This window comes from Xenopus laevis, chromosome 6S (assembly GCF_017654675.1).
Source record: "Xenopus laevis strain J_2021 chromosome 6S, Xenopus_laevis_v10.1, whole genome shotgun sequence".
In the NCBI taxonomy this organism is placed as follows: domain Eukaryota; kingdom Metazoa; phylum Chordata; class Amphibia; order Anura; family Pipidae; genus Xenopus; species Xenopus laevis.
In genome coordinates, this window is record NC_054382.1 from 124,398,997 (window position 1) to 124,424,645 (window position 25,649).

The 25,649-nt window shown below is 42.8% G+C and overlaps 1 protein-coding gene across 1 annotated transcript in view; it reads left to right on the top strand.

The window, feature by feature from the left end:
• The window catches only part of deptor.S (DEP domain containing MTOR interacting protein S homeolog), a 76,517-nt gene extending 54,671 nt beyond the window's left edge, over nt 1–21,846 (top strand). Inside the window, exons 6-10 of the mRNA XM_018223922.2 lie at nt 5,183–5,362; nt 11,592–11,729; nt 13,782–13,852; nt 15,092–15,196; nt 21,405–21,846. Of these exons, the coding sequence (XP_018079411.1) occupies nt 5,183–5,362; nt 11,592–11,729; nt 13,782–13,852; nt 15,092–15,196; nt 21,405–21,533 (623 nt within the window). The 3' untranslated portion in view covers nt 21,534–21,846. The remainder of the gene's footprint in view (nt 1–5,182; nt 5,363–11,591; nt 11,730–13,781; nt 13,853–15,091; nt 15,197–21,404) is intronic.
• Nucleotides 21,847–25,649: the final 3,803 nt, after the last annotated feature.

Here is a 25,649-nt window from a genome sequence, read left to right on the forward strand (position 1 = left end):
AGGGGCAGAACAAAGGTTTCCTAGAAATCTCGAAACAAAAAGGGCTCTAATTATGTGCTCTGATGTTCTAAAGCTTAATTACTAGAGCTGATGGAATGAATCAAGCTGTTTAGTTGGCCAACACAAGGACAGTATCAACACAGTGGCTCTAGTTAACTATCAGCACTAAAGGCACTCGGGGCAAAAACAAGGCTGATAACATAATTAAAGGGGAAGTACACCTTAAAATTAGCTTTCAGTATGCTGCAGACAGGCAACAAAAGTGTCTATTGTTTTATTATTATGGTTTTTATATTATTATTTTAATCACATATCTTTCTATTTACAATATTTTAATCATCAAACCTCTACCTAGTTAACAGAGTAAGCAGCAGATTAAAGGGATTTTGTCGTGATTTTTATGGTGATGTTTTTAGCTCAACCAACCAAGTTTATTTTTTTAGTTGTAATATTGGTGTGTAGGTGCATCTCAGGTCATTTTGCCTGGTCATGTGATTTCAGAAAGAGCCAGTACTTTAGGATGGAACTGCTTTCTGGCAGGCTGTTGTTTCCTACTCAGTGTAACTGAATGTGTTTCAGTGGGACCTGGATTTTACTATTGAGTGCTGTTCTTAGATCTACCAGGCAGCTGTTATCTTGTGTTAGGGAGCTGCTATCTAGTTATCTTCCCATTGTTCTGTTTTTAGGCTGCTGGGGGGAAAGGGGGGGAGGTGATCTCACTCCAACTTGCAGTACAGCAGTAAAGAGTGACTGAAGTTTATCAGAGAACAAGTCACATGACTAGGGGCAGCTGGGAAACTGACAATATGTCTAGCCCCATGTCAGATTTCAAAATTAAATATAAAACAATCTGTTTGCTCTTTTGAGAAATGGATTTCAGTGCAGAATTCTGAAGCAGCACTATTAACTGATGTGTTTTTAAAAAAATATTTTTTTCCCATGACAGTATCCCTTTAAAATTAGCTTTCAGTATGGTGCAGACAGGCAATTTGTAAGTGTTCATTGTTTTTATTATTATTGTTTTATATTATTACTATTTTAATCACATATATTTCTATTGTCAATCTTTTATTCATCAAACCTCTGCCTAGTTGCTTGAATAAGCAGCAGATTAACAATCCAGAGCAAGAAACAGAGCACAGCATTGGTGGATGCAAGGCTTCTTTGTCTGTTGCTAGGGTTGCCACCTGCCCGGTATTTTACCAGCCTGGCCAGTAAAAATAATGGCTGATCCCAATGTTATTAATAGGGGAAAAAAGATAAATATATAGGAAGGCCGGTATTTTTTTCCAGAAAAGGTGGCAACCCTACCTGTAGCTTCTGCCCAGGGTCGGACTGTCCCGGTGGGACACTAGGAAAAAACCCGGTGGGCCCCCAGCCCTTGTGGGCCCTACTGGCCCAATCCCGATAATGGCGCTGCCCCTCTGACCTCCCTCCCAGCCCCCGGTGGTGGCCACAAACAGGAAAAATATAAACAAGGGTTGGCCCCGGAGGTAGGGTTGTCACCTTTTGAGAAATTTTTTACGGGCCAGTGATGGGAATAAAAGGGACGGGCCATGACGCAAAAAGGGACAGAGCCACATCGCACGATGGGCAGAAGACAGATAAAAGGTACGTTTCCAGGGGAGGGCCAAGGGCTTTTGTTAAGGGTATTACAAATTTACGGGCAGCTACATTTCCAGTAAATTTGTAATACCGGCCCTGGCCTTGGCAGGTGTTTTACCGGCTAAGTTGGTAAAACACCAGCCGGGTGGCAACCCTACCCGGAGGGGGGTTGCAGCTGCAGAGTGGGTTGGGCCTGGGCCGGGGGGGCGGTGTGGGGGGCCCCCCAGTCTGACCCTGCTCCTGTCATAGTGGCCTATATCGGCCAGCGCTTTACAATTTTTGCATCTGAATGACACTCAAGTTAGTGGACAGGAGTGAGGGACACCTATGTGCCTTTCCCACACCCTTCACAAAAGCAGCACTGCTGAATGGAGGCACCTCTGTATTCATATTTTAAACGGAAGTCTCTGCAGTCTGTTTCGAAGAACAGAGAACTGTAAATATTTAGAGAAGTGCAGGGCACACAGTGCAAAAGACATGGCGGATTGTGCTTGGCCAAAGAATAGGAAATAAAGACAGTTGGCTTCATATACCTCTCTCTATGTCATACCAAAAGTTTTTAAGGTGAACTTCTTAACCTTTTATTAAGTATATACTAGATGTATTCCCAGCATCCCTTGCTCCCAGTGCTTCCATGATTGCCTTCTGCCTATAACTGTTATGAACTGTCCTATGGGGGGGTGATTGCTACATTCATCACAGTAATTTGTGGCTGAACAGAAAAACACAGTTTTAGTTCCCTTTCTAAGCACAAAACAAAAACTGTGGTACCGTGTTAGCCATTATAACAAATAAACAAACAAATACAAAAAGTATTGTAGAAGTGATACCTATATTGGCTAACAATAAAAAATAGATTGCAAGCTTTCGGAGCACCAAGGCCCCTTCGTCAGGCAAAATACAAATGGAAGAAAGAAAGGCCCAGCATATATACTGTTAGATCAGTGAAAGGTATTCATGGGCAATAATTTAGGACATTACAGATAGATAGAGATCAAATGTAGAGATAATACAATGAATTAGGGTGGATTGTTAATAGTCCAGGAGTCTGGATTCAGTCAGGTCACATAGTGTGACATGAAACCTGACCCTAAATTAAGGCCCTGTCTTAATGTGTTAAATAACTCCATACATTTGAATTCACTAATACTAAGTATTAAGTCTTATAGTAGTCTGAAGCAAACACACCTGTTTTACCAGTGTGGGGCTAAAGTACATTATATTGTCACTCCTTTAAAATACTTTCATTTTTTGGAGTTACTGTTCTATTAAATTTGCATTAAAATGAGTATTTCCTTAAAGGGGAGCTTCACCCAAAACTGTTTTGTTATATCTCGCAGAACTCTGTTAAACAGCTGCTCCATTGTTTCAGGAGTTATAAACAGGAATGCAGAGAAGCCAAACAGGACAGGCAGATGTTGTTTCAATAAGAACTAGATTTACAAAAAACTTTAAAAACAGTTGCTTTTAACCAGTGGTGTAACTAGTTGTTTCTGGGCCCCACAGCAAATTCAGTTTAGGGCCCCAAAACATTGGTAAGTTGACCTATTCTACCAAGATATCTTGAAATTGCTTATACTGGGCCCCGTGCATTCCTGGGCCCCCTGCAACCGCAGGGTCTGCTTCCTCTGTAGTTTAAACCGTGGTTTCTTTTATGATACAAAACAAACAAACAAACAGTTTTGAATGGAGATCCCCTTTGATAATACTTCCCCTTTCAAGTTGTTGCATTTGCTCCCCTCTAGGTTTCATCTGCTAATCACAGCCTCCCTGGCCAGCTGTCGTGTAGCTGAGCTTCTTGGGAAATCATGTGGCTGACAGCTGGAGCACTTAGAATGCAGACCGTATTTCCTGATGCAGGTGCTCCCATTTATTTAAAGGAGAACTAAAGCCTAACTTAAGGAGTAGCTAGAAATGTTGTACATTATGTTTTGTGCTTCTGTACCAGCCCAATTCAACCATAGCCCTTTAGCAGTAAAGATCTGTGTCTCCAAAGATGCCCCAGTAGCTCCCCATCTTCTTTTCTGCTGATTCACTGCACATGCTCTGTGCTGCTGTCACTTACTGAGCTTAGGGAGCCACTCACAATATACAGTACACATAGAATAGAAATGTCACAATATAAGGCAGATTAGTAATTAATACGGATAATTACTACATGGCAGCACAGGAACCAGTGCAATTAGCATCAGAATTTAATAATCAGCAAACCTGTAGCATCAGTTTATATTACAGACCAACCTCATTTTCTGCTGGATAATTAGTGACGAGCCCTAAGCTTAGCTTCTCAACAGCCAATCAGAGCCCACTGAGCATGTGAGTGTCACAGACACTTTCCAAGATGGTGACCCCCTGTGACAAGTTTGAAGTCCTGCATCATTGCTGCTATTGACAAGCTGAAACTTTAGCCTCGTGCAATAAGTTAAATTTATAAAATATGGCATTTTTAGCCACATTCATTATTAGGGTTTAGTTCTCCTTTATACAACAGGCCACTAGAGAGAATAAACACTGCAGGCTTATAGGTTTCCCATCACAGAATGCACTTGCAGCAGTACCACAAGGACCGGAGTGCACGTGCTTCTCCCCCTCTCAGAAACAAACCGCTTCAATGTCGTAATCATTTTTAGGTCAACAGCCCCCCAACAGGAAAGAGTTCTCAGTGTTGTTCTTGTTTCCACCATCCATAGATCTAGAGTGTGACATATTTAAGCTTACTGCATTTGTCCTTAATTATATTTACCCTTTTTCAGTGGCTATTCTGGGTCTGCTGTTCTACCGCCCACTCCTGCAGAGCATCTGGGTGTCCCTGCTATGAAAATGAATTTTCACCTTCCAACACTTTTTTCAGTTCAGCTGGTTTCAGATAGTTCACCAGAAATAAAGACTTTTCCCAATTACTTTCTATTTTCTATTTGTGACCGCTTTTCTAATACTGAAGTTTAAAGTTTCATTTTTCACCTTCTTTTGTCTTTCTGAAGTAGCTGGGGGGGGGGGTCACCGACTCTGTAACGACTCTGTAACTCAGGGGCGCCCAGGACGTCTACCAGTAGATCCCGTTAATGTTCCTGGTAGACTGCCACTTGGACCAGAGAGGAGGGAACACGGAACACCACCGCCGCTTCTGGTGAAGGCCTGTGCGTTCCGCTGTGGAACGCACGGTCCCTCAGTAAAGATGGCCGCCTTGGCACCTCCCTGTGGAGTGACCTTTATAAAGTTAGATCTCCTGATGGGGGCCAGGTGTCGAGAGTAGACCCCAGGGTAACAAAGTCTGGGCACCCCTATTGTAACTGATCTAAATTGATACATTTAGTTGATACGTTTGTTATCTTTCTCCCTGCTGAGCAGAATCCCTGAGTCTCATTAAAGGCCGCTGTTAGAATTGATACAATAGTTGCTGATATTCCACAGATACTGCTGAGAAATGGATCAATTAAATGTGGCAAATTGTAACCATTGTTACAATTAAATGTAATAATTCAGAATCTGAGTATCAAAGTATTTTGATGTATTGAAACTGACCTGAGGCACATAACATTTATCCTAATACAAACTGCTTGTTCTCTCTTTCATACAGTGGCAAACAAGCGCCATTTTGTGGACAGTGAGCGTCTCTATCAGTTCAGGTTAAACTTCAGGCGAAGGCGGAGAGTCATGGAGCTTCTGAATGAGAGATCCCAGCGCATGGTGGAAAGTCATGACAGCCCTTTCTGTCTGCGCAAACAAAGTCACGACAAATCAACAAGCTTTCTCTCTGGTAGATGTCTACATTTTTATTATACAGTGATATATACATATAGGAGGATTAGTTGAAGGTAGGAACGCTCAACAATGAACCACAGCTATAGTAGCAGTGGGATAATAGTCTCTGGGAAGGGAGTGTGACTGTGGGATAGCAGGTATAGTAGGGAGAGATGGTGCCTATAGTAACAGTGGATAATAGTCTCTGGGAAGGGGGTGTGACTGTGGGATAGCAGGTATAGTAGGGAGAGATGGTGTCTATAGTAACAGTGGGATAATAGTCTCTGGGAAGGGAGTGTGACTGTGGGATAGCAGGTATAGTAGGGAGAGATGGTGTCTATAGTAACAGTGGGATAATAGTCTCTGGGAAGGGAGTGTGACTGTGGGATAGCAGGTATAGTAGGGAGAGATGGTGCCTATAGTAACAGTGGATAATAGTCTCTGGGAAGGGAGTGTGACTGTGGAATAGCAGATATAGTAGGGAGAGATGGTGTCTATAGTAACAGTGGGATAATAGTCTCTGGGAAGGGAGTGTGACTGTGGAATAGCAGATATAGTAGGGAGAGATGGTGTCTATAGTAACAGTGGATAATAGTCTCTGGGAATAGAGTGTGACTGTGGGATAGCAGGTATAGTAGGGAGAGATGGTGCCTATAGTAACAGTGGATAATAGTCTCTGGGAAGGGAGTGTGACTGTGGGATAGCAGGTATAGTAGGGAGAGATGGTGCCTATAGTAACAGTGGATAATAGTCTCTGGGAAGGGGGTGTGACTGTGGGATAGCAGGTATAGTAGGGAGAGATGGTGTCTATAGTAACAGTGGGATAATAGTCTCTGGGAAGGGAGTGTGACTGTGGGATAGCAGGTATAGTAGGGAGAGATGGTGTCTATAGTAACAGTGGGATAATAGTCTCTGGGAAGGGAGTGTGACTGTGGGATAGCAGGTATAGTAGGGAGAGATGGTGCCTATAGTAACAGTGGATAATAGTCTCTGGGAAGGGAGTGTGACTGTGGAATAGCAGATATAGTAGGGAGAGATGGTGTCTATAGTAACAGTGGGATAATAGTCTCTGGGAAGGGAGTGTGACTGTGGAATAGCAGATATAGTAGGGAGAGATGGTGTCTATAGTAACAGTGGATAATAGTCTCTGGGAATAGAGTGTGACTGTGGGATAGCAGGTATAGTAGGGAGAGATGGTGCCTATAGTAACAGTGGATAATAGTCTCTGGGAAGGGAGTGTGACTGTGGGATAGCAGGTATAGTAGGGAGAGATGGTGCCTATAGTAACAGTGGATAATAGTCTCTGGGAAGGGAGTGTGACTGTGGGATAGCAGGTATAGTAGGGAGAGATGGTGCCTATAGTAACAATGGGATAATAGTCTCTGGGAAGGGAGTGTGACTGTGGGATAGCAGGTATAGTAGGGAGAGATGGTGCCTATAGTAACAGTGGATAATAGTCTCTGGGAAGGGAGTGTGACTGTGGGATAGCAGGTATAGTAGGGAGAGATGGTGCCTATAGTAACAGTGGATAATAGTCTCTGGGAAGGGAGTGTGACTGTGGGATAGCAGGTATAGTAGGGAGAGATGGTGCCTATAGTAACAATGGGATAATAGTCTCTGGGAAGGGAGTGTGACTGTGGGATAGCAGGTATAGTAGGGAGAGATGGTGCCTATAGTAACAGTGGATAATAGTCTCTGGAAGGGAGTGTGACTGTGGGATAGCAGGTATAGTAGGGAGAGATGGTGCCTATAGTAACAATGGGATAATAGTCTCTGGGAAGGGAGTGTGACTGTGGGATAGCAGGTATAGTAGGGAGAGATGGTGTCTATAGTAACAGTGGATAATAGTCTCTGGGAAGGGAGTGTGACTGTGGGATAGCAGGTATAGTAGGGAGAGATGGTGCCTATAGTAACAGTGGGATAATAGTCTCTGGGAAGGGAGTGTGACTGTGGGATAGCAGGTATAGTAGGGAGAGATGGTGTCTATAGTAACAGTGGGATAATAGTCTCTGGGAAGGGAGTATGACTGTGGGATAGCAGGTATAGTAGGGAGAGAATTTTATTAAAATATTAAACAATTACAAAAGAAATACAATTACATTTCAATCAGATCAGAAGTAAGCAATAAATCAATAATACATCAAAAAGGAAAATAAACATTCCTGCAAAGCATCATGTTTCCGACAGATTTCTTAGTTTCCACACCATTTTCCCTCCCTGCACCCATCAGCCCATAAACAAGATTTAACATTCTGGTTATGTTCATATAATGCATATCAGGAGCCATCTTTATGTTTCTTATTTAAAGACTTGTCTGAACTTTTGCCTCCTGATCTTTTCACCTGAATCCTTATACCTGTCTCATGGCTCACAATCCCTCCTTCCTCCTCCTCCTCCTCCAGTGACTCCCAATCTGCCTCCTGGGATTCAGAAATCTCTTCCCTCTTACTCTTTTTCCTACTGGAAATAACGGAAGGGAGACTTTTCCTTTTCTCAGGTGCTTCCTCTATTCTCGCCTCTTCTTCCTCTGCCAATTCCCCCCATGATTTCCCCCCTGGCAAAACAAACCTATTTTCAGTTTCAATGGTAATTACACCAGGGCACTTATTCTCTTTAACTTTCTTCTTTGATTTGCTGCCCACCACTTTCCACTCATCCCTTCCTCTCCCCTTCTCATGGGACATCAGTACCTTTGTCTTTTTATTCCCTTCACTCTTCCCTGTGTCACTCTTCCTTCCATCTTTCTCTGCCTCCTTCCCTCTCACCTCTGTTTGGGGCCCTCTAGCTGTTTCTCTTACCCCTTCTGCTCTCTCCTCCCTCCTTGTCCCAGTCTGTGGCAGGTTTTCCCCTGGCATTGGGGTGCTCATCTCCTGGGCCAAATTGGGACAAGCTCGCTGAATGTTACGCCAGGCTTCGGGGCATGATCTATAAGCATGGCCTGACTTCATGCACAGGTTACACTTTATTGCCTGGACACATTCTTTGCTCGGGTGCCCAGTCTCCCCACACAAAGCACATTTCTGTACATTACATTTCATGGCATAATGCCTGTTGGACTCACATTTATAGCATAGTCTGGGCTGACCCACATAGAAGCAGACACCCCTTGTTTTCCCAATGAAAAACGAATTTGGGAGATGACTCTGAACATTGTGCTCTACATGCAGTTTAACTTGGACTTTATATCCCCCCGTCCAGAAACCCTCCTCATCAAACAGTCGCACCAGGGGGGATAAGACAGAGCACTGGCGCCTGAGCCATATGAGGACGTCCTGCTCATGTACCGTCTCATTCTTCATCATTATAGTCACAACTTTAGTTTCAGGTTTGGAGACAGGTATTACCCTAAACCCCTCCCACTCCTTGGCCTCTTTCTTATGATGATACCTCCTCCAGAATTCCTCCAACCCTTGGGATAATTTAAAACTGACGTCAAATTCAATATCTGTGACACTTGTTAGAGCATAAATATCTTGTGGGGTGAAATCCAACAACTGTTTAATTATGTTCTGGCAACAAACCTACGCCCCGGGAAATCCTCTCTCTCATTCTCCCCACTTAATTTTAACTACATTTATTCTCTTATCAATCTGATCATCAGAGTCATCTTCCCTCTCACGTGCGAAGAACCTCCTCCCTTCCCAAACATTACCCCCAGCAGCCCTCTCACTCCCACCTTGCACATTGCTCTCCCCAGCAGAATAAACACAATTTTTTCCCTCTCCTCCCCCACTCACTTGCATTGCATCAACCACATGCACCTCAGCTGCACCTCTCTCTGCAACTTGCTCCACACTGCCCCCAGCACTCACCGCATTCATTGCACTCACTCCCCCTTCAGCCAAAGCAGCCTCATCACTCACATGCATTGTATTAATTGCATTAACTGCATTCACCGCATTCACCTGCACCTCACTGCCCCCAGCACTCACAGCAGCTGCACACACATTATCAGTATGGTTATCATTATCAGTATGGTTATCAGGATTATTTCCAACACTATTATATTGTGTAATGTCTGTAGCACTGCTACATTCAGCAACAGTTTTTGAACCCTCTGTTTCATTAAGCAGTTCAGCAACTTTAAGCAGAGTCTCAGCAGTCACTTTGCCTTCCTGCATCTCCTTAAACCTCTGCCGGTTGCCATAAAGCTCCTTCCATGGCTCAATAACATTCAGAATGTCTTTAATGTAAGTCTCGGTCTCCTTCAAATCCTTATCAAGGAAAGCCAACTCCTGTAAAACCTGGTTTCTCCTCTCTCCTTTCAGCAACTGCAGTTTATCTATCAAATTATCAATGTCTCTGTTTAAACAGTTTTGTTTATCTTCCAAACTCCTCAGGTCCTTCAATGCTTTAATAATAGTGTCATATTGTATCACAGTCTCACTCACTTTGGGAACATTCCCTTCACTCACTTCTACTTTCCCCATGGGGGTCACAGTCATTACCTGCTCAGTGTCCAGGGCCACACGGTTTCCATGTTCCTCACTGGCAGCCGCCATTTCCAGGTCACCCAGAGCACTTTCTGCAACCTCTAGGGCCATACTGCACTCAGGCTCCATGTTGTCTGTAGCCATCTCCTGGTTGGTCAGAGCACTTTCTGCAACCTCCAGGGCCACACTGCTCCTAAGCTCCTCACTGTCAGCAGCCATCTTGCAGCCATCAGACTCCACTCTCTCCTCCTGGTTTGCCTCTGTTGTAGCTCCGCAGCTCCCTGCAGTCACTCCAACACCAGCCTCCAGTTCCACAGAGTCAGAGTCACTCTCCATGCCGCTTCTGGAACAGCTTTTTCTTTTCTTTTTCTTTCCTTTAATGGAGCAGGAAACCTTGCCCTTTGTTGTGCGTTCCACGGTCACCTCTATATTAGGATCAGTAGCCCTCCTGCTACTGCCCAAACGGGTCTTCACTGAACTTGCAGGCATAATCTCCTTCTTCCCCATGGAGCGGGGAAAGGCAATAAAAACAAAGCAGAAGTGTCTACAATACTATCCCCCAGACCCAGCCGGGCCTAGGAAAAAGCCACAACTCCACAGAGCTCTCCAAACACCTCCTCACAGTAGCAGTAGTGATTAGAAAATGGCCTCTGGGAAGGGAGTGTGACTGTGGGATAGCAGGTATAGTAGGGAGAGATGGTGCCTATAGTAACAGTGGATAATAGTCTCTGGGAAGGGAGTGTGACTGTGGGATAGCAGGTATAGTAGGGAGAGATGGTGCCTATAGTAACAGTGGGATAATAGTCTCTGGGAAGGGAGTGTGACTGTGGGATAGCAGGTATAGTAGGGAGAGATGGTGCCTATAGTAACAGTGGATAATAGTCTCTGGGAAGGGAGTGTGACTGTGGGATAGCAGGTATAGTAGGGAGAGATGGTGCCTATAGTAACAGTGGATAATAGTCTCTGGGAAGGGAGTGTGACTGTGGATAGCAGGTATAGTAGGGAGAGATGTGTCTATAGTAACAGTGGATAATAGTCTCTGGGAAGGGAGTGTGACTGTGGGATAGCAGGTATAGTAGGGAAAGATGGTGTCTATAGTAACAGTGGATAATAGTCTCTGGGAAGGGAGTGTGACTGTGGGATAGCAGGTATAGTAGGGAGAGATGGTGCCTATAGTAACAGTGGATAATAGTCTCTGGGAAGGGAGTGTGACTGTGGGATAGCAGGTATAGTAGGGAGAGATGGTGCCTATAGTAACAGTGGATAATAGTCTCTGGGAAGGGAGTGTGACTGTGGGATAGCAGGTATAGTAGGGAGAGATGGTGCCTATAGTAACAGTGGGATAATAGTCTCTGGGAAGGGAGTATGAGTGTGGGATAGCAGGTATAGTAGGGAGAGATGGTGCCTCTCTGAGAAGGGACAGTAGTTGTGTTATAGAACATAGTAATGTGGAGTCAACTGGACAGGACCATGACTCTCAAGGTGGCCATAGACCCACCGATATGTGTGAAAAGAGTCGACCGATATTGACAGAAGACTTGGATATCGGTCGGCTTGTCGATTGGTCTGGATGGAAAATCTTTGATTGGGCGCCTTTGAAGGCACCCAAACATCGGCCATTGTTAGTGCTGAATCGTCAGATACAGGTAGAATTCCATTGTTTCTACGTGTATATCTGACGATTCAACTCTACACATGTGTATTTATTACGTCTATGGCCACCTTTATTCTGGAATATCATTTGGATGTGCTTGGTGCCATTGTTAATGACAAATTTGTGTAATTTCATGTCATTTCTTTGGTCGCATACAGTGAGCCCTACAAAAGAGATAAAGATTGTGTCAGCAGTGAGACGGAGCAGTATGAGTAACAGCAACAGTGGAGGGTATTTTGCTAACAGCTCCACACTGAGCAGCAGCCCACCTGTAGTAATGTGCAACCCAAAGTCAGGTAAGGGAATCTATCCAGTCAATTAACAAGCAAGTAATCACATTGTAGACACAGCGTATTCACAAAGAATGACACATATGAGGTATTTACAGCTTGTGTTTCAGTTAATTAAAAATCTTACTGACTGGCTTCTGATGTGATCCTTTGCTTTTCTTGGGGGAGCTTTCCAAATACCCAGAGATGACAGAGAGCTTACGTTTTTTTTTTTCTGGCTTTGGTAGGGCCCTTACACACGGGCGTTTGGAGTTGCGCTCCCCTGCGTTCCGAGTTCATGCGTTCAGCCGCAGGAGTAGACACACTGAATTATTTTTAATGGGGCTGTACTCACATAGACGCATGTAATTGCCGAACGCAGGTAAAATGCCACATGCTGCGTCCCAACCGGCGTTCGGCACTTACATGTGTCTGTTTGAGTACAGCCCCATTGAAATGAATTCAGTGTGTCTACTCCTTCGCTCCCCTGCGGCTGAACCCATGAACCCGGAACGCAGGGGAGCGCAGCTTCAAACGCCCGTGTGTAAGGGCCCTTACAAGTATGAGACCTCTTATCCAGAATGCTTGGGACCTGGAGTATTCCGGATAACGGATCTTTCTGCAATTTGTGTAGTCATACTTTACGTCTACTAGAAAATCAAGTAAACATTATATAAACCCAATAGGCTGGTTTTGCTACCAATAAGGATTAATTATATCTTAGTTGGGATCAAGTACAAGCTACTGTTTTATTATTACAGAGAAAAAGGAAATCATTTTTAAAAATTTGTATTATTTGAATAAAATGGAGTCTATGGAAGATGTAATGTAATTCAGAGTTTTCTGGATAACGGATCCCATACCCATATATTGTCCCATAGTGTAAATCCCCTATATGGGAATGTTCCCCCCCCCCAGTTTTCCATCAGGAGCTGAAATGAAGCGGGAGAACTTTGTAAATGCCTTGACAGCTGTGCTGGGCTGGTGAGCGCCACCCCATTCCTTCATAGTCCAGATTATCAGAGGAATGCAGAGAGAGAGGGAAAGTGCACAATGCAGGGGGACCTGGGAAGATTCCTGCCTTTTAAATTAACCCTTCTGCTACCAACACAGTAGAGCCTGATGCTCAGGGCTGCTTGTGACCCAGGCAATTAGTGCTCAAATACCTAATTATTTATTACATAGTTAGGCAAAGACTAAGATTCTAATCAAACTGACTTTAGTTTTATGAAAAGGTTTATGTTAATGATGTTATAGAACCTCTGCAAACTGTTTTAAAAGTAAAAAATATATATATAAATATATACAAGTATATCTGGAAACCCATTATCCAGAAAGCTCCAAATTACGGAATGGTCATCTCCCATAGACTCCATTTTATCTAAATATTCCACATTTTTAAAAATTATTTCCTTTTTCTATAATAAAACAGTAGCTTGTACTTGATTATTGGAAGCAAAACCAGCCTATTGGGTTTATTTAATGTTTACATGATTTTCTAGAAGACTTAAGGTATGAAGATCTGAATTACAGAAAGATCCTTTATCCAGAAAACCCCAGGTCTTGAGGATTCTGGATAACAGGTCACATACTTGTATTATAATTATAGGTTGCAATATTTTGCAAGTTTGTAAGCCCATTCCATTAGATCTTAAATGGGTTGATCACCTTTGAGTCACTGTTTTTGATGTAGAGAGTGATATTCTGAAACAATTTGCCATTGGTTTTCATTTTTTATTATTTTTTGAGTTATTGATCTTTTTATTCAGCAGCTCTCCAGTTTGCAATTTTACCATTCTGGTTGCTAGGGCACAAATCACTCTAGCAACCATGCACTTCGTCAAGCAAAGTAAAGTTACGCTAGCGATGCCTAACTAAAATAGAGTTGTTATTTTGCCCTATACATGTGGCCACTGTATAGTTTAGGTGCCATATGTTAGGAAATATAGGGGGGAAGGAGGGTACCCCAAAAAAAATGTACGGTCTTTTGAGCCTATCACCCCACTAGTGGGTATCCCGGTGGGCCAGTCCGACACTGGTTTATATAGGGTTCTGATGTTATTGGTTTTGTTTTGCCAGTGCTGAAGAGGCCTGTGACTCTGGATGAACTTCTGGCTCCAGGAGCCCTCTACACGAGGAAGACTCTAACTGTAAGTGGTGCAGCCTCCTTCCAACATTATTCCTGCATGAATATTGAAAACCAATTGCAAATTGTGAACAACCCCTTTAACCTGCTCTGAGCTCTCCTTTGTTAATGTGAGGCTCTCTCAGTCTTACAAGGTTATAGCATTACACAAATCGGACCTAATTTATAAAATTTGTGATACTTGTACTGAAATCAACAACTGTCCTTTACATCAATCTAAAGCCCCTCCAGCATTATTAATCAACAAGCAGTTTCTTTCAGTAGAACCTGGACCTTCCATCTGTCTAAGGGCAGAGACAGACGAGAAGATTCTGGGAGATTAGTAGCCCGGCATCAAATCGCCTCTTCTTTGGGAGGCAATTCGGGGAGATTAGTCGCCCGAGGAAGAGGCGATTTGTCACCGGGCGACTAAATCTCCCTGAATCTTCTCATCTTTCTCTGCCCTTAAGACCTTCCTCTACAAGCCTCCCAGGGTTATCAATCAGCATTTCCTCCAGTATCTACTTCCCTGACTATAACATCCCCCTAAGCAATTTAAAGGCCTATCCATCAACTAAAGGCCCTCATACATGGGCTGATAAAAGCTGCCGACAGATTGAGCTGGCAGTTTATTGGCCCATGTGTGTGGCCATCCGATCGATATCTGGCTGAAAGTCGAGAAGATGTCAATCGGGCAGGTTAAAAAATCCCGTCGGATCACGGCCGCATCTATCCGTGTATGCTGTCACGCGATCCGACTGCATCCATTATGATCCAATCGTTGGGCCCTATAAACTCGAACTTTGACCAACTGCAATTTATTAAAAAAATCTAATTTTTTGAACTCGGGTGAGTAGGACCGACCTGCAAACTCAAATCAAATTCACTAATGTCAGGAAGGCTGCAAACAACTCCAAATTGATCCCAGGACATCCTCCATAGGCTAAAACAGTAATTTGCCATGGTTTAAGGTGGCAAATAGTCGAATTCTTAAATGATAAATTTCGAAAATCAAAATTCAAATTTTTTTTTAAAAAACTCATTGTATTTTAACAATTCCCTAGTGGAATTCCACAGTTCTGGCTTTAAAAAAAACCTGAGAATTCGAAATTTGAAATTCGAAAATTCGAATGTTAACTTTGGCCCTTGATAAATCTGCCCCTTAATTTTGGATGTAACTATGAACAGTATCTAATTCTCTGCAAAATTAGGGGATCGGCCATGTGTATGCTTATACAAACAAATCTGACATATACCTTTGCAGATTGTCAGTGATGCAGTAGGATGGGGGTTTGTTGTCCGAGGGGATAAGCCGTGCCATATCCAAGCAGTTGATCCGAGTGGCCCAGCTGCTGCGGCAGGAATGAAGGTACAGTATCATGAAAACCTAAAATACACCTTATATAGAAGTAGTAGTAGAGGTATCTTCTCTCTATTTTTCTTTAAAATGTCTATGACACCTGCGCTACTGTGTAGTTCTTTGAAAGTTGTATATGTGTTGTGCATTTGTTTTTTATTTGTGCTTTATATAAAGCAGGGTCTTAATTTAAACCTCAGGTTTGGAGACCCTCTTCTCTTTGGCTACTGCTAGAGGAAGTATGTGCTTCAGAAAATGAAGTCTGCTTTTCATCTTAATCAGGGGTCCCCAAGTTTTATTTTTACTCATGAGCCACACTGAAGTGTAAAAAAAGAGTTGGGGAGCAACACAAGCATGAAAGAAGTTCTTTGGGATATGCCAAATAAGTGCTATGATTGGCCATTTGGTAGCCCTTATGTGGACTGGCAGCCTACAGGAGACTCTGTCTGGCAGTACACCTGGTTTTTATTCGACCAAAACTTGCCTCCAAGCCTGGAATTAAAAATAATCACCTGCTTTGAGGCCACTGGGAGCAACATCCAAGGGGTTGGAGAGTAACATGTTGCTCACGAGCTACTGGTTGGGGATCACTGATCCAGATGTTCCATGGTTTTGAGCAAGGGTCTAACTAGGGTTGCCACCAGGCCTGGACTGAGAATTTAAATAGGCCCTGGCATTTCAGGTACACAGAGGCCCACTCAGCCCACACAGAGGCCCAAACAGCCCCCACCAGCCCACTAAATACTGACTTTCTATGGGACCTTATAGCCAGGGTCGGACTGGGGGGCTTTGGGCCCACCGGGGCTATTGCCCCAGGGCCCCGCTCCGGCCCCCGCTGCTGCTCCGGCGTGCTTCATCGGATGCAGTGCGCATGCGCGCGCCGCCGCATTTGTGCGCACGCGCAGCAATACCTTTGTGCGCATGCGCAGATCCTCTTTTCTACCGCGACCCCCGACAAAGTGGGGTCGCGCAGCCAAATTAAGTAGCGGATCTGGGCCGGCGGGGCCCACAAGAGCCCGGGGCCCACCGGGTTTTTTCCCGGTGTCCCGCCGGCCCAGTCCGACACTGCTTATAGCAGCCCCTCTGGCATTTGCCAGAACCCACAGATTGCCAGTCCGGCCCTGGTTGCCACCTTTTCTAATACTGGTGGGAACTGGGTGGATTGGGGCAGTTCCTAGCTGGTTGTACAAAGCTTCCTGTTATAGGGATGAGGAGCAGGAGTGCATTGATGGAGAATTACAACTTTTCTGGCAAGTACATCGCTGGGAAATTTGTATTCTGAACCAATGCTGTGGTCTTGGCATCCTCTCTCTTTTAAATGGTAGTAAACCCTGCTGCACTGCACTGCTCAACCAAACTTGTTGCTGGACTACAAATCCCAGAATAGTGTAACATATAATAATAGGCGTGCTGAGAGCTTTAGTCCAGCAACATCAGGATTGTATTCCTAAAACAATATTGCTCAATAAAACTACTCCAAAACTTTTGCATTTTTAATGAAGTTTTTGATCAGTAGAATTCTCACCTATGAATTTTCTTGTATCTATAATGACAGTTTCCACGGCGTTGCAGCTGGGTTTACATCCCCTTTAAAATCTAATAGCGGGGGAGGCCTAAGCCCTCTGATTGAAACCAATGCCGGGGTCAGGAGACACTTATCCCAAGAAATGCGACCATGCATTGAGCCTTTGGATACTATGACCACCATATGACATTTACCTTTACGTGGTATGGCGGCTTACCAATTTTAGGATCATAAATTTGTAACTAAAAACCCCTGTTTTTAAAAATACAGTAGAACCCCCGTTTTTCGTTTTTCAGGGGACCAGAAAAAAATGGTGTGAAATCCAGGAAAATGTAAAATCAGGGAAATGTATTATGCATAATATATAGTGGGACCACAAAACAACAATGTAAAAAGAGGGAAAACTTAAAATCAAGGGATGTAAAATTGCATAGATACTATACTAAACTGCGCTGCGCTGACAGCAATATTATAGGAGCTGCAAGTCCCACATCAGTAATATATTAGTATTAAAAAAAAATATAAGAGTTCAGTTAATATTTTAAGATGTTTATCTGTTGGCGAGAGAGAGAGGTACAGAGAGGAGACTTTGGGGCAAACTCACTAAAGGGCGAATTTTCGCCAGCGACCGATTCATCGCACTTTGTGACACTTTGCAAGGCACAAATTCGTTACCATTATGCTAATTCATTAAAATGCAAAGTTGCGTCTCAGCAGCCAAACGCTGGCTATTTTTCGCAAGTATTCATTTCGCATTTTAGTGTAATGACCGGTCACCAGAGCGAAAGGTCGCCATGCTATAGGGTACGAATGAATGCTTGCGACGGTCTTGTTTGCTAGCGAATTGTCCTCTACGATTGTTAGTGAAATGTCCCTGCGGATGGGATTTCTGGCAAATTGTCGCTAGCGACTGCCACTTCGTCCTTTAGTGAATCTGCCCCTTTGAATTCATTTTACCATAGGGTAAAAGACACAGTTCAGTTTGCCATTGCAACCCACACATGACTAATTTTGCTGCTTTCTATCTCTAGTGATTAGCGCAGAACCTTTGCAATTATTCTCCACATTATGATGGCTTATTAAAGGCAATGCTGTCAGCAGCCTATAATTACAGTCGCTATTCTGGGCAAACTGTTTGAACACATTCATTTTCTGCTATTACTGACCAGATAAATCAGCTGTAAATGGCAGACTGGTCCTGACTTTTTCTGTTCACAGGCCCGGATTTGTCTAGTCAGATGAATTCCGCTGCATATTTCGGCAATCTTCACATCTGAGAGCAAAGAATGATCTCAGAACTAGTGATGGGCAAATTTGGCTCGCTTCTCCAAAATTTTGCAGGAAATTAGCGAAACAAAAATGAAAGCCGGCGACAGTTTGACGTTCATGAAAGTCAATGGACGTCCGTTAATTGTGACCGGCGTTGGAATGGTTCCCGGGAAACACAGAGATTCGCCGCAAATTCACACCTACCGAATAAATTCGCCCATCACTACTCATAACTGCTGCAATTTTGACTTGAACTGTATATCTAAGAGTCAGTATGCACCCCATTGCTACTTTAATTGCACTTCAGCTATGTAAGAGCATGGACACATTCCGATACCACTCAGAGTATCCAAGAGCAAGGATGCACCTCATTACCACTTCAGCTGCTCTTTACCAAGAGCATAGATTTATATCATAACCACTTCAGATATCTAAATGCAAGGAATCACTTTACCGCTTCAACCTCTACTAAGTGCAAGGATTGACTCCATAACTACTTCAACATCCCCTTGAATATCCAAGTGTCAGTATGTACCATGTTACCTATTCATTGCACTAGAAATGTGAGAGCATGGAAAAATCACATTAACACTTCTGAGAGCAAGGATGCACCTTAATACTTCAACTGAACACTCAATATCCAAGAAGAATGATGAACCTCATTAACACTCCAACCGCACCCACATGATGCAACTCATTACCAGATCTGCTGCAGCCAAAGTCAAGAGATTCACTCATTCATATCTAAGTGCAAGGGTTTTCCTCAAATCCATTTGAAATGCTATGTCAATATCTAAAAGCAAGCATGTATCTTGAGCTGCCAGCTATACAAATACCAATAGTATATTTGTGTATGTGGATACTCCAATCCTGGAGGATTGTATATGTACAGTATTTTGGGGATCTCTCACTGTATCAGCCAGTTCATATATTTTGCATTCACTGATGAGGAAGTGAAGAGGACTTCTGAGAATGACCCAAATGATCAGAGCTACAGAAAGGTGGCCATGCCATGTGTGGTCCCCTGTATAGAATCAATCAGTTAACTTCAAAGATGGGCCTGTGCATGGCTATCTTTAGGCTCATGGTACAAATGCATAGCTCAGTTTGGGCATTTCTTCAACAGCAGAAAAACCATCACATGTGTCATAAGCCTTAGAGCTATAGAACGAAAAGAACTTATGGTATCTCATGGTTTTCAGGTACACCTGAACACTCCATCATAGACTAAAGGGAAGCCTAATATTGAGTTTAGAGGTAGCCTTTTCTTATTCAGTTGGAGCTAACCCATAATATCTCAGTAGAATGATTTACTTCATCCTCATCTCAGCTGCTCACATTGGTTTAACAAACAACACTGTGCACTGTAGCAAACATTTAAAATTACACAGCTGATGGGGATTCGATCTCAATCCCAGGCACAAACGTATATTCACTGGATGTTCCTTTAATTTAACTCTTTAATACTTCATGGGGTCTTTGTAAAATAATTATTAATGGCATGCTGCAGCTGGGGAGCACATTTGTCTTTGGACTTGATACTGTCAGACCACAAGGACCTCAGGGCCAAGACGTAAGAACTGAGAAAGAAGATGATCACTGAGGGAAACTGTAGAACAGAAGTCCAAGCAGCAAGAGACAGAAGAAAGACCATTGATTAGCTATATGGATTCTGCATATATGCTGTATCAACTCCTGTGCTAAGTTATTAAGACCTTTTAATTTATGTCCCAAGAGTATGACTTAGGGCAAAGATCAATATGTGTATAAAAAAAGTTTTGAGAGAATGGTGGCAACTTTCGTCCATCGATTTTGGGTAACCAGGAAGGCCACCATATGTGCCATATTGTTCCATTTGTGGGGCAGTTCCTGAAACAGAGAGGTGAGGTAGCTGGGTATATGAATCCGTTATGGTACGTAGTAGACTCTGTGTAAGAACATGAGCAAAGTTTCCATGATAGCTACATTATAACTACTTTTGAAGATCATTTGATAGCTTCTGAGCCAAGTTTCTTAAGAGATCATCGTTCCAAGATCCTGTTCCCAGTTCAGCATGTGCTGAAGTTTGTCGAGGCATATCCACATGCTTCAGGTGATTGTATATTGCAGACGGAGTATGCTTACCCATTGGGAAGACCTCACATATGCCTTCTATGAATGTCCATGACATATTGTTTTTGCACCATAAATGATGAACAAAATATGCCAGTTGTGTTGCCTGATTTCTATAGGAGGGACCTCATATGTCTGTATGATCACTGGTAAAAGCTTTGATCCATCCATAAGCTAGTGATAGCTCCACCAGCTACAAGCTTTACCTGACTGACCCGGGGGAAAAAGCGTATTCCCATGTATTGAGATCATTTCTGGCTGTTCCATAATCGGTGCATGCAGTAAGTTAACGGGGAAGCAAATTTGCAAGACTTTATGTCTGTTACTGGGTTCCACAAGAGGCTTGATAGTGAAGTCAGTTTTACATGTCTTGATTCTATATCTACCCAAAGAGTGGCTAGAGTATCGGTGTATCAGTGGGATTTGGACACATCTCGCCCCTCTATAATAGTGATACAGGTTTGGCACTCCTAGCCTGCCGGTATTTTTGTGGAGGAACATAATTCCATCTCTATATAAAGGACATAATTGTTTGTTGGAAGCTTAATAAGTCCTTCCGGAGGATGGCAATGGATAGGGTCCTAAAGTAATAAAGCAACCTGAGCAAGGTCATCATTTTAATACAATAATAATAATAATAATAATTCTCCCTATCCAAGAGATCTGTTTCTTTCTCCATTCTTGGAGCTCCTGTGTTGAGTCCTATAGAGTTTAGGACAATTTTCTTGTGTTTTGCACAAAATGACCAGTCCCTCATGATGAAAAGAAAACCCACCACCATACTTAAATTATGATGGGACACTTCAGAAAGATACTTTAAAATCCCTGTAGAAGTGCACACACCCAACCAAAAGCCACATGTATGAGATGTACTGTAAATATATCATGTAAAATGGGGGCCCCTAAGCTACATCCACAGGCCTCCCCTTCTAGGCTACTGCTGGGTCTGGATGTGTGCCGAACCAAGTACCTGTGCACCCCTGATTTCTATGCTGGGAATTACTGGATCCAAGAAAAATTCACAAAAGTGGAGATAGAGGTTCGTGAATTTGGAGTGAAATCTGCCATTTTTATCTCCGCTTTAGTTTTGTCTCAATATCACCACTTTTGTGAATTCCCCCCATGGTGTTTTCACAAGACAAGAGTGTCCGCTTATCAAGCATTTCATTATTTTAAACAGTATCGTTTATCCAGATGGAAGAGTTCATGCCTGTAGCATTAACATTTCAGTAAATGATGTTTTACTGTACAGCGTTTACGTCATTGATGAAGAAGGAAGTGGTTATTCTAACTGATATGTGTTTTCGCCTTTAGATCTGCCAGTTTGTCGTCTCGGTGAATGGTCTCAGCGTTCTGCATTGTGATTTCAGAACAGTCAGCAACCTCATCCTCACTGGGCCACGGACTATTGTCATGGAAGTTATGGAGGAGCTGAACTCATGAGCCAAACGTCTGCGGAAGGATATGGTGGGGCTTGACTCCAAATATACCAAAGTAGACACAAAACAGCAAAATCAATGTGATTGTGTGTGGGCAGAGCCCTACTGCTGCTCCTGCTCATTTGTTTCCATTACAGGCAACAGAATCAAACGATGAAAACTTGAAAACCCATTGCCATAGCCGTCCCTCCAGTAAATAAGCTGTGCTCTGTCTTTTCTATGTACTGTAATCAAGTGTCTGTGTGTGGATAACATACATGGTTTACTTATAATGAATGTCTTATACGTATCAAAGTGCCATTACATAAGTGAATGTATATTGATATTTCATATCTGATGATGTAGAGGGATAAATTCAGCATTAGATGCATTTTATAGTATTTTATCTATTACTTGCTGGACTTTTAAGGGCGCAATTGTATGCTTGGATATAGAACGGGGAATGGGATTGTTCCTTGTGTTGTTTTTATGAAAATGCCCAAAGTCAACGGAAAAAAAAAACTTTGCAAGATGTTGAGGGCTCAAGGCATGTGGGTAAGATGACCACAATGCCATTAACAGCAAAAAGGAAGAGTTACCAGTGGTCCCACCACTTCTAATTTGTCAACTGAAGAGGTTTGAACATTTGTTGGCAACTCAACTATTACAGGCACTGGGTGTCTTAGTATTGTAGTCAGCAGGAATTGGCCAATGGCGATGCGTGAAGCCCATGTAAATTTGTTGGGTGCCACAGCCCTTTTTGGTAATATTCATGGTGCTTCACATTGAGGTCCTGGTTTATTAATGACCAACCCACTGTACCCAGGCCTTGTTTATGGCTGAGAAAAGGGGCATTTTTATTGGGCCCCCAACTTCAGCGGGCCCTGGCTGTGTTTGAATGAAGAGCACATATTGTAGCAGAGGTACCAGGCCTATCACTGAATGTTGATGTTAGGAAGGATCATGATGGATGATGATGTTAAGAAGAAATTAACGCATATATATACCTCATAATCTGAGGGCTCATTGACAGCAAAGTTTATATCAAGTCCAACTGGTCAACCTATGGCTCTTCAGCTCTTGTCAAAATACAATTCCCAGTGCAATCTTTATTTTGGAAGGGCCCATTTGTTGACCATGTGCCTCCATCTTGCTGAACCCTCTATCGCATTTTCTACCTACACTGCTTTGCATGGTCCCAGGGCAATAGTTTTATATGCTGTGTATGTGATTAGACCTAGAGGAGCAGCCCTACCTGAGTTTACAATGTGATGGGTCTTAGATAATACTCAAACATGTGCCTGGTTCCAAAGACAAATATGGAATTGACTGTTGTTACTCATCCCTCTGGCCTTTACCTTATGCTGGTGGTAGCTAATTCTAGTTTGTGTGATGCCAAACTTTGCTCAGATTCCCTTTAGTTGCAGATATATGAACTATTTGTGGTCATTCTACATAGGTTCTGGGGGTATCTAGACCAGTCAGCAAGCATTCAAATCTCAGCCTTAATGGCCTTAAAGGGATACTGTCATAGGAATAGTGTTGCTCCAGCAGAATTCTGCACTGAAATCTTTCTCAAAACAGATTTTGTTGTATTTAATTTTGAAATCTGACATGGGGCTAGACATATTGTCAGTTTCCCAGCTGTCCCCAGTCATGTGACGTGTGCTCTGATAAACTTCAGTCATTCTTTACTGCTGTACTGCAAGTTGGAGTGATATCAACCCCCCCCCCCACCCGGCAGCCTGTGGGTCAATTCAGAAATTGTGAAAAAGTTTATTTCTGAATTAGGGTTGCTACCTTTTCTTTTCGTCATATTCTTGACGTTTTTTCCTATTAATAACATTGATATCAAGCATAATTTTTACTGGCCAGGCAGGCAAAATACGGCCAGGTGGCAACCTTAGATGTGGTACAGGTATAGGATCGCTTATCCGGAAACCCGATATCCAGAAAGCTCCGAATTACGGAATGGCCGTCTCCCATAGACTCCATTTTATCCAAATAATCCAAATTTTTAAAAATGATTTCCTTTTTCTCTGTAATAATAAAACAGTAGCTTGTACTTGATCCCAACTAAGATATAATTAATCCTTATTGGAAGCAAAACCAGCCTATTGGGTTTATTTAACGTTTACATGATTTTCTGGTAGACTTAAGGTATGAAGACCCAAATTATCCGGAAAACCCCAGGTCCTGAGCATTCTGGATAACAGGTCTCATACCTGTACAGGGAAAAATGTTGATTTGATCACTAGGTTCAAAAATGTCTCCCGTTGTGTATTGTGCCTAAAGCAACATGATGTTGTGCCAGCTGAAGCCAATCCAACCAAAGGACATGTATGTTCTTATACATGTTCCAATTTGTCACATTGTCATCACTTTATTGATAACCAGGGTAATCCTTGTTCCATCTGGTGCACCTGATGTGATTGTGCTGGAATTCTGGGTAAAATGATAGAGAACTGGGGTGATATTTTGCACTTTACACTCTTTAAATGAGCCATACAGTGTTAGACAAAGCCCTGATTATCCATAGTCTCACTGTCTCTCCTTCTGTGAATCTCACCAACTTGAATGCAGCATTTCTAAGGGTTCATACACACGGGTGGTTCATCTGCAGATTCCTGAGCTCGGCACTTGCATGCACCTCAGTGAGTACAGCGCGACTGGGGAAAATGGGCTGCATTTCTTTCTGTGTGACCCTGAGGTGGAATGCATGAAAGATCCATGTCTGGGGAACATAGAATCATAAGATATAAGAGCCATTAAAAGCCTTTGCAAAAACCCAAAATTACCAGGTTTCTTATATCAGCAGTAATGAGCAGCCGGCAGATGTCTGAGCACTGAGAAAAGAAGAATATAACAAATATCTTTCTGGTTAGTGATGTCTAAAACAATCCCCTTCTCAGCATAAAATTAATCATTCGTCTCTCATGCTGTATATGTAAAGGTAGAGTGGGACAAGTCAAATACTTGAATCCATTTGTGCACAATTAATTGTGGCCGATAGGGGACTGGGGAAGGTATTTGTGATTCAACTTAAAGGGCATGTAAAGTCTAAAATAGAATAAGGCTAGAAATGCTGTATTATGTATACTAAATATAAACATGAACTTACTGCCCCACAAGCCTAATCAAACAAATAATTTATGCTTTCAAAGTTGGCTACAGGGGGGTCACCATCTTGTAACTTTGTTATACATCTTTGCAAGACTAAGACTGTGCACATGCTCAGTGTGGTCTGGGCTGCTTAGGGATCATCATAAACAAAGCTGCTTGAGCTCTGCATGGCTGGGAAGTAAGGCGGGGGCTCCCCCTGCTGATCATAAGTATGATTGTTTCCCTGCAGAGCAGTTAGGGACCGTCTGACAATTCCTATCCACAGCAGTAAATGAAGGGAGATTTTCACTGCATACAGTCAGGTTTCTTATAAAAATGGTACACATTTTTTAATTAAAGTATATTGGATATATAAAATGGGATTTTATTTTTTTGCCTTTACATGCCCTTTAAAGAGATCAGGGTGCTTTTATGAGCGCATTTCCAATTCTATTAATCATTCTTTTTCTAGTTTTGCAGATAAAAGCAGTTGTTACACTTCTAATTTGAAACAACAGTGCCACGTCTGAAGTTCATTTCAGTTGACTGTGTCCGTCTGAAGTTAATTAGAAGAGTAAAGTCTTTTTGCATAGAGCTGACACTTTTAGGTGACTCTTCTCTGCTCAACAACTTCATTTTCTAAGCAGAGCAACATCACAAGAATATCTTTATTTCACTAATTTAATGGATGTTTTGCTCCAATTCCTCGCATTCATTTACACATGAAAAACCTTCTTTAAATGTACTTGCACCAAATTGTTGGTTGTATGGTTGCACCGCATGGTTGCACCGTATATTTGCATTTGCAGCTGCCCTATATGGTTGCACTCTCAGCTGCTGCCTTCCTGTTCCAAATTGAACATTGCTGCGCCTATTTCCAAAGGGGAACCCTGGAGCTTCTGCTACTTTCAGGAATAGTCCTTTAGCATAAACTAGAGTAGGATCGGATTGGCCGGGCACTGGCAGAAATCCTGGTGGGCCCTGGCATTTATGAGTTGCTGTGCTTGCCAGGACCTTGGGGCAGGGAGATTGGTTTGTG